This window comes from Dipodomys merriami, unplaced genomic scaffold, assembly GCF_024711535.1.
Source record: "Dipodomys merriami isolate MVZ:Mamm:240054 unplaced genomic scaffold, mDipMer1.0.p SCAF_45, whole genome shotgun sequence".
NCBI classification, from domain to species: Eukaryota; Metazoa; Chordata; class Mammalia; order Rodentia; family Heteromyidae; genus Dipodomys; species Dipodomys merriami.
In genome coordinates, this window is record NW_027206013.1 from 4275428 (window position 1) to 4292038 (window position 16611).

The window sequence follows — 16611 nt, forward strand, 5'->3', positions numbered from 1 at the left end:
TGGACAGAATCACTTGTAGCTTGCTGTTTTGGTCCAAGCAAGGCACAGGATCATCTCAGATTTAGAAGGGGAAGGATCTGAACAAGGCATGAGTGCAGAGAAGCAGTATTCATTTGGGGCCATTTTGCCACAGTGTAGCATGAAAACATGATTGGTTCACATTACATTCAAGCTTCAGAAGTTACCTTTCATTGCTGTTGGGGGAATGTAGGCCAAGAGCAAGGTGGAGTCTGTTCTCTGTTCTCAAAAGCCAAAGTGTGGCTTAATGGTATATGGGTGAGAATAGCCAGAGGAAAATTGCCCCAAACCTAGTTTCTGTGATACAGAGAAGTCTTGGCCATACCTACTCTCTAAAACAATAGGACATAGGAACATTTTCCTTCTGAATTTAACTTTTGTGCTATGCTAATTATTGGTCATGTATTTTATGAGTGGACTTTTGCAGAGTGTTAGCTTTGTCTTGGGATGTTGGGGGTACTGCATGGGAATAAGGACACCAACTCAAAAGGTACTCAGCAAGGCAAAGTTGACTTTTACAGAAGAGTACACCATCAGTCACAGCAGGCAGGCTGCTCCCCTTTTATCCCTAACCCAGCAGGCCCTGCCCTCTGTTCACACTGGCTGAGCTCAGGTTCACAATCTGCATTAGAATTCGGCTTAATTAACAGGAACAGGATGTCTTAACAGGAACAAGATGTAACCAAAATTCAGTGAGCTTGTAAAAGTGTAGCAAAAATATCCTACTCCTGTTTTCATATCTGTATATGTATGAAAAGCAATCAACAAGGGCCCCGCCACCGGAGTAGCTAGGATTATAGGCATGAGCCACCATGATTTTTGTTGTTGTTGTTGGTACTGGGTTTTGAACTTAGGACCTCATTCTTGCTAAGTAGGTGCTTTACCCCTTGAGTCAGGCCCTAAGTTTTTAGAGCATAGCCGAAGCTGTTTGAAACCCATGACTCTTTTGCCTTTTCTTCTTCACCTTGTTGATTATCAGCATGAGAATTTTTAAATGCATATATTCCCAGGCTTCATCTTAGTGAACCAGAATCTCTGGGGACTAGAGTCTAAGGTTGGGATTGCTAGGTTTTGTTGTTTTTTTTTTTTAAACTCCCTGGGTGGGAATTCTCTTCTGACCATGAGGGAGTTGCAGGAGTTGCTATCACAAACAAATAGAAAACAGGACAAAATGTAAGAACCAATTATTTTCAGACATTGTAATGTCTGAAAAAGTGATACAAAACTGTTATTCCTAGAAAATGAAGGTACATAGGAAAACCCTGCTATGGCCCATGTTCTTTTTTTCTTGGAGGCAATTTCCAGATGATGGTGCACAGAGATGAACTGCCTTGGAGCAAAGCAGGGAAGCCAGTCAGATCTAAGGGGACAGTACTGGGATTTTGACTTCATGCTTACTAGTAAATGCCTCTACTATTTCTTTTTTGGGGGGTTGGTCTCTGGGCCTGGGCGCTGTCCCTCAGCTCTTCAGCTCAAGGCTAGCGCTCTACCACTTGAGCCACAAGACCACTTCTGGCTTTTTCTGCTTATGTGGTGCTGAGGAATCGAACCCAGGGCCTCAGGCATGCAAGGCAAGCTCTCTACCACTGAGCCACCTTCCCAGCCCTATATGGAGATTTTTTTTTAATTTAATGAATTGCCATTAGATATTTCAAGAATTTTTAAACAAAATAATGCAGTCATTATCAGGAGACCAGTAATCAGGGGTCTGCAGGGAAAAGATGATTGAAACTATAAAAGGACCATAGAAAAAAATCTATCTGGGGGCTGGGAAGGTGGCTCAGTGGTAGAATGCTTGCCTAACATGCATGAGGCCCTGGGTTCGATTCCTCAGCACCATATAAGCAGAAAAAAATAGCCAGAAGTGGCACTGTGGCTCAAGTGGTAAAGTGCTATCCTTGAGCTGAAGAGCTGAGGGACAGCGCCCAGGCCCAGAGTTCAGGCCCCACGACCGGACCCAAAAAAAACCCCCAAAAAACAAGAAAAAATCTTTATGATGACAGAAAAGTTCTATATCTTGATTGTCACTATCCTGGTTGCAATGGGTTTTTTTGTTGTTGTTTGTTTGTTTTTCCCAGTCCTGGGGCTTGAACTCAGGGCCTAGGCACTGTCCCTGAGCTTCTTTTGCTCAAGGCTAGCACTCTACCTCTTGAGCCACAGTGCCACTTCCGGCTTGTTCTGTTTATGTAGTACTGAGGAAATCAACCCAGGGCTTCATGTATGATAGGCAAGCACTCTACCACTAAGCCACATTCCCTGCAGTTTTTAACTACAGACTTACCAGGTATTAGTATTTGGGAAAACTGAGTGAAGAGAACATAAATTTCTGTATTATATCTTACAACTATACATGAATCTACATACATCTATACATCTCATAATATTGAAGTTTTTAAAAAGTTCGTTAATCCCATGGTATGCCTATGGTGTATGAATGTTATAACATTACTATAGCACAGGATGCAAATTTATGTTTCATCTTTGCAACACTTTTTTTCATGTGAGTTTTAGTACCAGATTTTACCTGACTTTGTATTATGTATCTTATGATTTCAGAGACATTCCATAAGTGGACCAATCTCAACATCCAAGCCCCTAACAGCCTTGTCGGATAAAAGACCAAACTATGGAGAAATCCCTGTTCAAGGTACATCTAAAACAATGTCAAAATCTTGCCCTTTGATTTGTTAGTTAGATTCTTTTGGCTGCTTTGGCTAATTATTTGCTACTTTCTTTGCTATTGACATCATATCAGGCAATCTGGTATACATTTGTAGCCAAGGTTACTAGTATATCTGGTGATGCTCTAGGCTCAGTCCCTGTCTCAGGAAAAAAAAAAATAAAAGGAAAGAGTACTTTATGTATTAATTACAAGTGGGGAAATGAGTTATTATTAATGAATGTAGTTTTTACAACTCTTTAAGGTTGTTTGTTTTTGGTACAGGGTTTTTCTATGTAGCCCAGGCTGATCTGAAACTTAGGATCTTCTCCTCTTAGAAAGACCTCTTCTAAAGAAACAGTGAAAGGTTTAGAATCTCCTCGGCCTAAACCCTGCCTTTCTTTCTTTCCTTTATATACCATTTTCTGAGTAGACCTTCACAGGATTTACATGGGAGGAAAGGCACAAAGTTACATAGTACTCCTCAGATGCATCCTGACCTACCTCTTAGCCCCTATGATGATGTCCCCAATCTAAAACAGTATATAGCTCATGGAGTGCTTAAGTTCCTCTCTTCAGGCTCTCCTAAACTCTGGAGTCAGACTTGCACTCTGACACTCAGCTCATTTTTAAAGCCTTGCTTATCCACCCCTCTTCAGTGAGGCCCTAAGTGTCATTGTAATATTGTGAATATGTCCCAGGGTGGACAAAACAACAGCTAGAGCCTGTAAAGTGCTTAGCACTATTTTATCCCATAATAAATATCCACTGTCAGCTTTTATTAATTATCTCTGTGAACTTAGTAGCACAAATGGCTGATGAATCTTAATAGCCTACAAGTAAAAAATTTTAAACAACTGAGTACTGTAGGATTTAAATTTTTAAATTCTCTTTAAGTAGTTGTACAAAGGAGGTGCCATATGACAAAGCAGTTTATGAACTGTGCTCTTCAGCTCAAGGCGAGCACTCTACCACTTGAGCCACAGCGCCACTTCCAGTTTTCTGGTGGTTAATTGGAGATAAGAGTCTCACAGATTTTCCTGCCCAGGCTGGCTTTGAACCATGATCCTCAGTTCTAAGCCTCCTGAGTAGCTAGGATTACAGGCATGAGCCTGGTGCCCGGCTTGAATACAGTTCATCTTGATCAGTATCACCTCCTTCAACATTCTCACTCTTCTACACACCCCTTCCGTCTTAGATGTACTATTTCCTGTTGTTGATTTTGCTGTGTTTTGACCTAGTCTTTCTAACTGTAGGATTTTTGTTTGCTGCCAACGAAGAGCTATGAAGAAGTATCTATACAAATTGTGTTCTGGGCTATATGCATTGAGGGCAGAGATGGAAATCAGTGGCTCAGGCACCCTCCTTCTGCAGCTAACTACATGTGCCCTGGCCTGAGGATAAAGTCTACCTGCAGTCTATGCCATTGTGGTCAGGGCAGGTACCAGGCAGCCACAGATTCTGGAGTATGTGTAACTGTGGGATGATGCCCTCAAGCTTTGGTTAACTAGCTTGCCACTTCTGTGTGGTACTAGGCTTGTAAGAAGGATCCTATCTGGAGGGCTCTCTACTTCTTTCTAGAGCATCTGGTTTGGGCTGCAGCAGAATGAGATTTACAAGGGGAAGACCCATCTCTGGCAGTATTGTTCAAACGTACTTGAGTCACTTTTTTTTTTTTTTTGGCCGGTTTTGGGGCTTGAACTCAGGGCCTGGGCTCTGTCCCTGAGCCTCCCTGTGCTCAAGGCTAGTGCTCTATCATTGGAGCCACAGCACCACTTCTCTTTTTCTGTGTATATGGTACTGAGGAATCAAACCCAGGGCTTCCTGCATGCTAGGCAGGCACTCTACCACTGAGCCACATTCCCATCCCTTGAGTCACTTCTTTAAATATGGGATCCTAGACCTCTTAGCTCATGGGCTTCTAGGAAAAGGAGCTTGGAAATTCCATTTTCATAAGCACCACAAGGGACTCTTAGCATCAACTTGGGAATCTGAGAAAAAATGAAAAGTTTATTATTTCTGGCTTTTGTGGGTAAAGAAGGTGGAAGTTCTGTGGACCAAGGTTACTGAAGACAAACTAAATGTCTTAAAATTCTGTTCCTAGTTCTTTTCTTTTCATTACCTGGTGCCTCATTGAACATGGCATTAGGCATGAAGTATGTACCAGAAGCTGTGCTAGTGCTGTTCCTATTCTCTCTTCTAATGTCTTAATGAGGTTTAGTTGGAACATTGCAAATACAGGATGTAGGGAAATACTGGGATGAATTTTTATGTGGGAATTTGTTGATCTTTTAAACAGTTATTAGAAAAATGACTACCTACAAAATTAAGAACAAGCAAATGACTTGTAGCCATACTAAGCTATTATTTCCTGGTCATAAAATCTACTGTGGTTATCGAAACTGTGACAAGAAGAATAGGATTTCTGAGTTCTGTCTTAAGCTGCTTTTCTTCTTTGTCTTGGCATAATTTTTTTTTCATTTATTTTATACTAAATGTATTCCTGGGCTCTGTAAATTCAGCGGCACAACTTGGGTACTTTGCTCACCTAGATGTGTTCAGTGACTAGGGAGCTACCTCTAAACGCTTCAGTTCAGCATTATTCTCTGCATTCTTAAACTCGTGCTAACAGAAAACTCTTTTTTGGGCCACCGACCCTGTGTCCAGCCCCACTGTTTGGCCTGGGCATACCTGCCAACTCCACCACTGTAACACCGGAATGGCACACATGGCTTCTTTAAAGTGACATCTTTCAGATGCTCAGTCGCTTTTCGAATGTTTACCCTTGATGGCTTGGGCTGTTTCTCTGGTGTTCTTAAACTGAACACAAAGATTTGAACTTCTTGGTTTGTATGATTTTATAGGGTTTTCAGGTTAAGCAGATCACCTCAGGCCAGGAAGAGTGGCATAATTTTTTTTTTTAATCTAGTATATAAGTTTCATTTTGAAAGTTTAAGTGAAATTACTGAAATTTAAAAGGTCCTGTCTCTTACTCTATTTACACTTAAATAAGAGAATTTTGTTTTTCTAATTAGTATTTTATCATGTGTGCATTTATGTTACAGCACCATGCCTGATTGGATGTTAAGTTGCAAAAAAATGTCTCAGGTTCAGCCAATAAAAATCTCCTTATTAATGGATGTGTGCTTGCACTCTCTCTCACTCTGCTCCCCCCTCCCCCCTCCCCCCTCTATGTCATGGGGCTTAAATTTAGGGCCTGGGCAATGTCCCTGAGCTCTTTTTCTCAAGGCTTGTGCTCTACCACTTTCAGCTACAGTGCCACTTCTAGTTTTCTGGTGGTTAATTGGAGATAAGAGTCTCATGGACTTTTCTGCCCAGGTTGGCTTTGAACCTCCATCCAAAGATTTCAGTCTCCTTAGTAGCTAGGATTACAGATGTGAGCCACCAATGCTCAGTTCAGATGCTCTTTTACTAGTACTTTTGGCAATTGAATTTAGTGACAGGGTTTGTTGATGCTTCCTCCAGGAATCTTTATATCATATATCAGTTAGCTCTGGTGGGAGGTAGCTACCTGGCAAAAGAGCTGGAAAAGTTTTTACTTTCCCACTAACTCAGTGGAATTAGGAGGTCTTCAGTATTCAGCATCTGGTGGTGTCTGGATGAAAAGCTTGAGATTACTTGATGCTGATCAGTGTAGTATTGCTTAGACCATTGCCAAATAATGGTGTTTTAGTCAACTGTAGATCCATTATTAAGTGGTAACCATCATTTAATAATGGCAATTCTTCCATTGGAAGTTGATTAGTCCAAGTGTAGCCATTAATTATATGGATATGTTTTCCATTCTTATAGTTGTATCTTTTCCAGAATGTGATATAAATGAAATTGTACAATGTACAGTCTTTTAAGTCTGTCTTCTCTAAGCAGTATGCGTATGTTTTGTTCTTATTGGGAAGCTTGTTTTATAAATAAATAGCAGTTAGACCCAGGTCTTCTATTTCCTTACTGATTTCATGCCAACTTCTTCTATTATCAAGTATTGAACTCTCCAAGTATTTTGATTTTCAATTCTACCCATTTTTACTTTCATTGTTTTAAAGTTCTTTTTTTTTTTTAACTTTTATTTAATTGTAAAGGTGATGGACAGAGGGGTTGCAGTTACCTAAGTAAGGTAATGAATACATTTCTTGTTGAACAGTGTTACCCCCTTCCTCTTTTATTTTCCTGCCAGTCCTGAGGCCTAAACTTAGGGCCCGTCCCTGAGCTTTTGCTCAAGGCTAGCACTCTACCACTTGAACCACAGCACCACTTCTGGTCTTTTCTGTTTATGTGGTACTGAGGAACTGAACCCAGAGCTTCATGCATGCTAGGCAAGCACTCTACCACTTAGCCACATTTCCAGCCCTAAAGTTCTTTTTTTTTTTTTTGGTTGGTTGTGGGGCTTGAACTCTTGGCCTGGGCACCATCCCTCAGCTCTCAGCTCAAGGCTAGTGCTCTACCACTTGAGCCACAGCCTGACTTGTGGTTTTCTAAGTGGTTTAATGGAGATAAGAGGCTCGGACTTTTCTGCCCAGCTGGCTTTGAACTGCGATCCTCAGATCTCAGCCTCCTGAGTAGCCAGGATTATAGGCATGAGCCACTAGCACCTAGCCCTGAAGTTATTTTGATAGATACATTCACATTTATAATTGTTATGCCTTCCAGAAAATTGAATCCTTTATTATTGTATAATGATCATTTTACTCTTGATTATGTTCCTTGTTTGGAACTTTTCCATGTCTTATACTAATATAGCTACTCCATTCTACTCTTCTCTTGGTTAGTGTATCATGGGGTGTCATTCTCTTTCATTTGTCTTTCTCTATGTGTAAATTTGTCTTTGTCTATATTTAAAGTGGACTTTTTATAGACAGTATATGGTTGGAGCTTTTTATTCAAAATCTATCTTTTAGGTAATAGATTTAGACTTTGTGTGTGTTGGGTCTTTTTATTCTTAGACTCTGTCTTAATTGGTAGATTTAGACTATGTGTGTGTGTGCATGTGCATGCATGCACATACATGCATGCTGGTTCTGAGGCTTAAACTGGTGATCTGGGTGCTGTTCCTTAGCTTTTTTGCTCAAAGCTGGTACTCTACTACTTGAGCCATGCTTCCAATTTCAAGCGCTTTGCTGGTTAATTGGAAAAGTGATTCTCACAGATTTTTCTACCAGGGTTGGTTATATAACCATCCTCAGATCTTAATCTCCTGAATAGCTAGGATTACAAATAGGAGCTACCAGCTCTAGGCTCCTTCCTAGCAAGGTTTGACCTCAGGAACTGAGTTTTTAGGCAGGTACTGTACTATTCAAGCCCAGCCCTAGACCATTTATCCTCTTCCCTCCAGTACTGAGGATTGAACTCAGGGCCTTATGTTGATTCAGCTTACTTGCTCAGTGGTGCTCCACAACTTTAGCCATACCTCTAGCTCAGCTTTTTGCTGGTTATTTTAGAGAAAGAGTCTCATGGACTTTTCTGCCTGGATGACTTGTAACTGAAATTCTCCAGATCTTACAGTACTTAATATCTAGGAATAGGCATTGGCCACTAGCACCTAGCTCATTCACTTTTAATGTGCTTATTGATACGGTTGTCTAAAATTTATCTGGTTGATAAATGTTTTCTATTTGATTTATATATTTTATGTTTCTCTTTTCTCTTGATCATTATTTTTTCTTTCTCTATTTTGCCTCCTCTGTCAACTTATTCTTTATATACTTACTTTTTATTAGTGGTTGCTTTGTTAGCCTTGGCCTTAGTTAGGCCTCATAAAGTTTGGTTAAGGGAAGCTGTTTTGTGAAGTATAGGATGTTTAGTGGTATCCCTGGCTTCTATCCACTGGAGGGTGAGTGCCCACTAGGATGCTAGTAAGCTCCCCACACCAGTGTTCTCAGCTATGTCCCTGGGGGATTATTTTCTCCATTTGAGCACCAAGAGGCATGATCATCACAGTTTTATTTGTATAATTTCTACAAAGAAATTGAAACTACAAGAGAAAAATCAAATCAGAAATCCTAACTGACCTTGTATATTTTCTTACCTTTTCCAGTAGGTACTTTAACATACTAATCATAATCATTAGAATGCCTGGTCAGATAGTTCCAACATTTGTGTCATATCTGAATCTTGTTTTATATATACACTCTGCCTTATTGTAGTGAGGTAGCTATGTTGAATTTCCCTACCCTTTGTTTCTGGTTTCTGGTTTTTGTTTTGCCCTTTTTTTTTTTGGACATATTGCCATTCAGCCCAGATCTGAGTGACTAGATTACAGGCAAGCTAGCCTTTTCTTGCTTGCTGTATTTTTATATTTGTTTGTTGAAAATGAATGTCTTATTAGAAAATAGATTAGACTTTGTGTCTTATAGTAGGCACCTACTTTCCTTCTGGTTGGTCTTTAGCTGTGGGAGTTTAAGAAGGTCTACTCAGGAGATGGACCAGGTTAGAGTTTTGTTGTTGCTGTTGTCTTCAATGAATGTGTTTCCATTTCTTCTAGAAGTACTTTGAATTTCAAGTGGGAACTAGATTTTCATAAGTTCTTTCTCAATGTTGGTTCCATTTTCAACTTTAGATTGTCCTTTGAATTGTATTTCAGGGATCACCTATCTTATATTCTTAAAACTCTTTTAGCTGAGATTTCCTATTTCCTTGCAGTAGAGTTTTCTTTGTAACCTTGATCATATTTGCGGGGAAGTGGAGGTATGGCTTAACATGATAGAGCACCAGTCTTCAGTGGAAAAAGCTAAGTGAGAGCTTGAGACCCCAAGTTCAGGCCCCAGAAACAGCACCAAAACACACACACACACACACACACACACACACACACACACACACACACACACACACACACACACACACACACACACACACACACACACACACACACACACACACACACACACACACACACACACACACACACACACACACACACACACACACACACACACACACACACACACACACACACCCTTTTTGACTAATACTAACATATAAGCTATCTTCACTTAGCAGACCATGAGTAGCAGGCATGACCATGTTATCTCCAGCTGTCTATCTGAAGTAAATAGAATTTATCTATGGCTAGATGTATCTGTTTATCTGTCTCTCTCTTTTTCCTTTCTTGCTCCCCCCTGCTTCTCTCATATCAGTACCTGGGATTGAACTCAAGAGTCTTGGACTGGGCTGGGAAGGTGGCTCGGTAGAGTGCTTGCCTTGCATGAGGCCCTCTGTTCAATTCCTCAGCACCACATAAACAGAAAAAGCCAGAAGTGATGCTGTGTCTCAAGTGGTAGAGCCCCGAGCTGAGGGACAGCATCCAGGCCCAGAGTTCATGCCCCACGACCGACAACAATAACAACAACAAAAAAGAGCCTTGAGCTTACTTGATAGGCAGTCTGCTACTTAAGCCATGACTTCAACGCTTTTTTTGCTATGGTTATTATTTATTATTATTATTATTATTATTATTATTATTATTATTATTATTATTATTATTATTATTGCCAGTCCTGGGGCTTGAACTCAGGGCCTAGGCACTGTCCCTGTGCTGAAGGCTAGCACTCTACCACTTGAGCCACAATGCTACTTCTGGCTTTTTCTGTAGTACTGAGGAATCGAACCCAGGGCTTCATGTATGCTAGGTGGCAAGCACTCTACCACTAAACCACATTCCTAGCCCTGCTTTGTTTTTGTTTTGTTTGTTTGTTTTGTCGGTCATAGAGCTTGAACTCTGGGCCTGTCTAGGTGCTGTCCCTCAGCTCTTCAGCTCAAGGCTAGTGCTCTACTACTTGAGCCACAGCGCCACTTCCTGCTTCTGGTGGTTAATTGGAGATAAGAGTCTCACAGACTTTCCTACCCGGGCTGGCTTTGAACCGTGATCCTCAGATCTCAGCCTCCTGAGTAGTTAGGATTACAGGCGTGAGCCACCAGTGCCAGCCTTGGTTATTTTTTGAGATAGTGGGTTTTTTTGTTTGTTTGTTTGCCTGGGTCTAGTTGGATTGTGATCTTCCTGCTTATACTTCTTTCATAACTGGTATACAGATATGGTGCCACCATACCCAGCTCTTTAGTGGGGAGGAGAAAGATAGAGGGCCTCTCAACTGGGATACTCCTACTCTCTGCCTCTTGAGTAGCTGAGATTGCAGGTGTGAACCATAGCATCCAGTAGGGCTTATGTCTTTATCTGAACTCTTTATCTGAACTCAGTCATAGGGCTTGAACTCTGGGCCTGGGCGCTGTCCCTGAGCTCTTCAGCTCAAGGCCAGTGCTGTACCACTTGAGCCACAGTGCCATTTCCACTATTAGTCTTATGGTTTGATTGTCTTTTTTTTTTTTTTCTATACCTTTAACTTACTGGCTCCCTTCCATCATTCACAAATGTTCATATCTTGGGCTAGGAATGTGGTTTAATGGTAGAGTGCTTGCCTAACATACTTGAAGCCCTGGGTTCAATTCCTTAGTACCACATGAATAGAAAAAGCCAGAAGTGGCACTGTGGCTTAAGTGGCAGTATACTAGTCTTGCACAAAAGAAGCTCAGGGACAGTGCCTAGGCCCTGAGTTCAAGTCCCAGGACTGGCAAAAAAAAAAAAAAGCACAGCTCATATCTTAGGTGTTGGTGGGTTATACCTATAATCCTAGCTACTTAGGATGCTGAGAACTGAGGATCATGGTTCAAAGCCAGCCCTAGCAAGGAAAGTCTCTGAGACTCTTATCTCCAATTAGGGACACACACACACACACACACACACACACACACACACACACGCACACGCACGCACGCACACACGCACACACGCACGCACACTCAAGTGGTAGAGTACTACCCTTGAGCAAAAAAGCTTGGGACAGTGACCAGGCCCTGAGTTCAAGCCTTAGAACCAGCACGCCACCCTCCACCTACCCCTCCCCCCACCCCCACAAAAAAAAAGACTGTGGTGCTTTTCTGAAAGCTCATCATTTAGGAAACTGAGGCTGGAAGGATCATAAATTCAAGACCAGTCCAAGGTACATCCTGAAGGAATTTTTAAAAAATGGAAAAAAACCTTACAACGTATTATACCTTGTCCTGTGTTCCGTACCCTTGTACAATTGATCTCTACATCTTTCCAGTCTCCTTTTACTAATCAACACTATCTAACCTTACTTTGGTCTCTGCTAGTGTATTAAATTGGTCTGACGAAGGTTACCAGTGAGATCTGTGTCAATACATACCCACACATCCCCAGACTACATGTTTACTTCACACTTTTCCTCCTGAACTCTCTGTGATCACCTGTGCCACATCTTCTCTTGGGTGTCTCTAATTCTTTAACTTTTATTCCTTTACCTTTTATATCTCTGTATGTGGTATCCTCACTTCCTCTTCTATCAGTCAGTAACTGTTTATTATACCTTGTTAACGATCTCTTTAATCTGTCCACCTTAAGTCTTCACTACTGATAACCAAGTCCAAGTCAGCATCATCTCATCTGTATTGAAAAACTCATATCCTGTACTAACCTCTCCAACCTACTGAAGCCAGAAAAATCAAACCTGAGAAAACCTTCATTGGTTCCCACTGCTAACAGGATAAGTCCACAATCTCCTTACCTTGCGGTTTGCCTGCATGACTTTTCCTTGCCTTTGCAGGGTTACCTTGCTCCATTCTTCCCCTTGCCCTCTGAACATCATCCTCCTGAACACTAAGCTGGAGACACTTTTCCTTCCAAGCTTTCCTTGCCTGTATAAAAACTATCAATTATCCTTTTAGTTTCCACTTCACTGTCATTTCCTGAGAAGGCCTTTCCGGACTACCAGCAAAACCAGGCACGTCACACCCTGGGTTCCCAGGGCCCCTGGCTTGTTCTTTCCTAGCATCATTTGCTTATGAATTGTTTAAAAGTCTGGCTTCCGCTCTTGATCTGAGTTCCCTGAGAGCAAGTTTCTTGTCTCCTTTCTCTGACCTTTGCACCTAGCTCAGTGCTTGGCAAGTAGTGAACAGCTAAGTGATTTTTGTCTGATGAATGAATTAAAGATGAGAATAGCTCCATATGACAATTAAATAGAATCTATTACCATAAAATATAATATACTAATCTTATTTCCTGAAGAGGGCTAAACTAACATTTGACATGAAAATGAAACCAGTAAGCATGTCTGCATTCTTACTGTGACAAGTGCCTTGGTTTTTAAATTTTTTTTTATTGTAAAGATACTGTACAGAGGGGTTACAGTTACATGAGTAAGGTAATGAGTACATTTCCTATCGAGCGTTGTTACCCCCTCCTTTGTTTTTCCCCTACTATCCCTTCCCTCCCCACAGTGCCTTGATTTTCACAATATAAAAGTACTTCATGAAATGGTAACTGACTGTGTTTTGGCTCTTGGAAGTTCCCACAATTCTTTGGTGGGGGGGCAGATAGTATTTGGGATGGAACCCAGAATGTCATATATCCTGAGCATACCCTCCATGTTGAGCTACACTCCTAGTCCTACCACAAGTAATTTAAAAATGAATAACCAAATAAGGTCCAGTACATTTTTGTATGTTGTCAAAAAGTTTAGCTGTTAAGCTATTTCAGGGACTACCTGTAAAATTGAGATAGATACAGAGCTTTAAATGAGCAGTAACAGAAGTCCAGTGTTGAACACATATATCTGTGTAAATTTTACATAGTAGAAGAGTAAAGTTTGAATAAGTCACCTTTACAAACACTTTCCACCTAGAGAATGAACAAGTTTTTGCTGTTGTCTATAGCCTTTGTCTTCAGTTTCTTGACTTTGCTGTGTTCTTTGGGAGACAGTTTTTTAGTGAAATGATTCTTTAGTTTCATAATTGTAGGATGGAAATTTTGATTAAATTTAAAATGTTGATTTCTGCTTCCTACTATTTCCATGTTCTGCTTTGTTTTGTCTGTCAGACTTTGTGCATAGTCTGCTGTTCAAGTAAAGATAAATGCCAGCTGCAGACAGGGTTCAAGATTCTGATTGATGTTTGCTTGTAAGTTCTTTATGCAAAAGTGATGTTTGTTCAGGATAAACATGTTGTAATCACTTTGAGCTTTACCTGTCCTATCTTCATTTGGAAAGTAAGTTCATTCTTGTTACTCTGGAGGCATCTTGAGGGAGTGATTATAACCAGTTGTTCTTCAGTCTCTTAAAAAATGTAATTTAAAGTGAAAGATACTCTGTCCTTAAGAGACAATGTTATAAGCCATTGTTTTGACATACGGTATTTTGAGAAAGGCTAAATTAAGTATGTATGTATGTATGTATGTATCTATCTATCTATCTATCTATCTACCTACCTACCTATATCTACCTGTCTATCTAGTCTGTTGGTGCAGACAGTAAGTAGATAGTAGACAGTATCTGATTGTGATCTTCAAATGCTCAAAAACGATGATGCCTACAGAGAAGGTTCTTCATTCAGCCTGTCTTCCCTGGAAAGCCACTCTCATGCTGCCTGTTGTCATATATCTCATAGTATAGTTATATAAGGATTTTTTTTTTTGCTTACACCTTTATTCTGATTTTTGTCTGGCTGAAATATAGTTCCCCACCCTTCTTCTGTGTTTATCAGGCCATTATGTTTTTGAAGCCTTCTCTGTTGCCTGAAATGTTTCCCCCTACCTTATCATCCTAGTACTGTAATTATTCTATCCTGACTTTGCTGTGACTGTATGTGTTTGTGATCGTCTTACTAATATAGGCAGTAAGGCAATGTTTTATTTAGTTTGTGCCTTAGATCTAAGGGATCTTTTTATTTTAGTTCAAGAGGTAAGTGGTAGTCAATGAAGCATTCTTCTGGGTAGAGCATCTTATCCCTAGAAATAAGACATTAAGATGGTTGGGCTGGGAAGGTGGCTCAGTGGTAGAGCGCTTGCCTTGCATGCCTGATGCCTTGGGTTCGATTCCTCAGCACCACATAAACAAAAAGAAAAAAGCTGGAAGTGGCGCTATGGCTCAAGTGGTAGAGCGCTGGCCCTGAGCTGAAGAGCTGAGGGACAGCGCCCAGTCCCGGAGTTAAGGCCCCACGTCCGGACCCCCCTACCCCCAAAAAAAGACATTAAGATGGAATGTTTAGCCATGTTCCTTGTCTGTAGGGTATGTTTTCACAATGAGGCATTGTTGAAGTGCCTTGTCTTAGGAAGAAGGTTGAGCCTCAGTGTTGAGAAGTCTTAAGTTCAACTTCCTTGTACCTTTGTTACTTCACCATTCATCAAATTTATATATTGTGCATGACTTTTCCACTTTATGCAGAGCATCTACTGAGAACATCTTCCACCAGCCGGCCTGCTTCTCTACCAAGAGTTCCTGCCATGGAAAGTGCCAAAACTATCTCAGGTAACGATTCCTACCTGATATTTTCTTTTAGAAGATTCTTCCAGTTTTTAAGGGCTTACAGTGTAACAGATAACATGGTGTAAATACAGCTTTGTGCAAAATTGATAGAGTCAGGAAAGAATATTTATCCCCAAGTGTTTCATGACTGATTTTGAAGAAGTATTTGAAAGCACATTCATAAATTTCTGGAATCTAAACTTTCCAATGTGATAAAGCCATATAATAATGAATTAATATAAAAATGAATTTTAAAATTTTAATGATGAATTTGATAAGTTTACTACTTTGTCTTCTGAACCTCTTTAATTTATAATTATTTATTCTATTTTTCCTTGTGGCTTTTTCTTATACTACATAGCTAAACTATAAACTGGAAATAACTTCTCAGTACAATTAATGTTCCTCTTGCACATGGCCCTTCCTTCCTCTTCCTTGCTTTCCAACTTCATATGATTATTATTTTGTATTTTCAGGGTCAGGATTTAGTTTTCTGTATGTTATAGATGGTCTTTGAGTCAGCTGAGTTTTTTACTCTTTGAGTCTGTATTCAATTTATATACTGTACAAGAGCCTTTTCCTTTTTCTTCTTTTGGGTGTTTTGAGACAGAGTCCTACTATGTAGGCTATGTTTTTCTGAATCTCATAATTCCCCACTTCTCAACATGTAAGTGCTGTGATTTATACCGTGCCACTCTCCAGACCCTTTATTTTCTATGTGCTTTTCTTACAATAGAGCTCTTCAGATTCTCCCTCAGTCTGTTTCTCTATTTAAAAAAATAGTATTACTATAAAGTCAGGTAAAGAGTACTTTTTTTTTTAGACAGTGTCACCCTTTCTCTTGCTCTCTCCCAGTTTTCCCCTCCTATCCCCACCTTTAAGTTGTATAGTTCATTTTCAACTATTGTCCAGTGAATACTGGACTGCTGCATTTGTTCACTGTTTGTCTCTCCATTTCAGTGCCTCCCCTTACATTCCCCCAAAATATAAACGATCAAACAAGACAAAAAGGAAAAACAAAACAAAAAAGCCAAAAAGAAAAAAACCTCTTGTTTTTTTTCCTGGAGTTTATTTTGATCGATCAAATGCATATAGGCATATGCCTTTCTGTTCCTCTCGTAAGAGTATCCTCTTCAGTCTCACTGTGTGAATATTCTGGTATTTTAGATCTAGCTTCTGCATATGAGAGAAAATGTGCCATTTGCCTCTGTGGGCTTGGCTTACCTCACTTAACATGATTTGGTCTAGATACATTTATTTCCCTGCAAATGACATCTTGTTATTCTTTCTAATGACTTTTCTTTATTTTGTATAAACTTTTTTTTTTCTTTTGTGTGCCAATCATGGGGCTTGAACTCAGGGCAAGGACTTTGTCCTTGAGCTTTTATATTCAAGGTTAGCACTCTACCACTTGAGCCACAGCTCCACTTGTAGCTTTTTGGTGATTAATTGGAGATGAAAGTTTCACAGACTTTACTACTTGGGCTGGCTTTGAACTGTGACCCTTAGACTTTAGCTTCCAGAGTAGCTAGGCAGTGGCACCTGGCTATTTTGTACAAACTTTTGAGAGTTTTTTTCATCTAGTTTTCTAACATAGTACTCAAAAAA

General features: G+C 40.2%; 1 protein-coding gene across 5 annotated transcripts in view; it reads left to right on the forward strand.

Moving 5' to 3' along the window:
* Specc1l (sperm antigen with calponin homology and coiled-coil domains 1 like) overlaps positions 1–16611 on the forward strand; it is a 148134-nt gene that overhangs the window by 86743 nt on the left and 44780 nt on the right. For all 5 annotated transcript variants that reach the window (XM_069994420.1, XM_069994421.1, XM_069994422.1 and 2 more), the window contains 2 exons: positions 2575–2665; positions 14923–15006. In XM_069994420.1, the coding sequence (XP_069850521.1) occupies positions 2575–2665; positions 14923–15006 (175 nt within the window). The remainder of the gene's footprint in view (positions 1–2574; positions 2666–14922; positions 15007–16611) is intronic.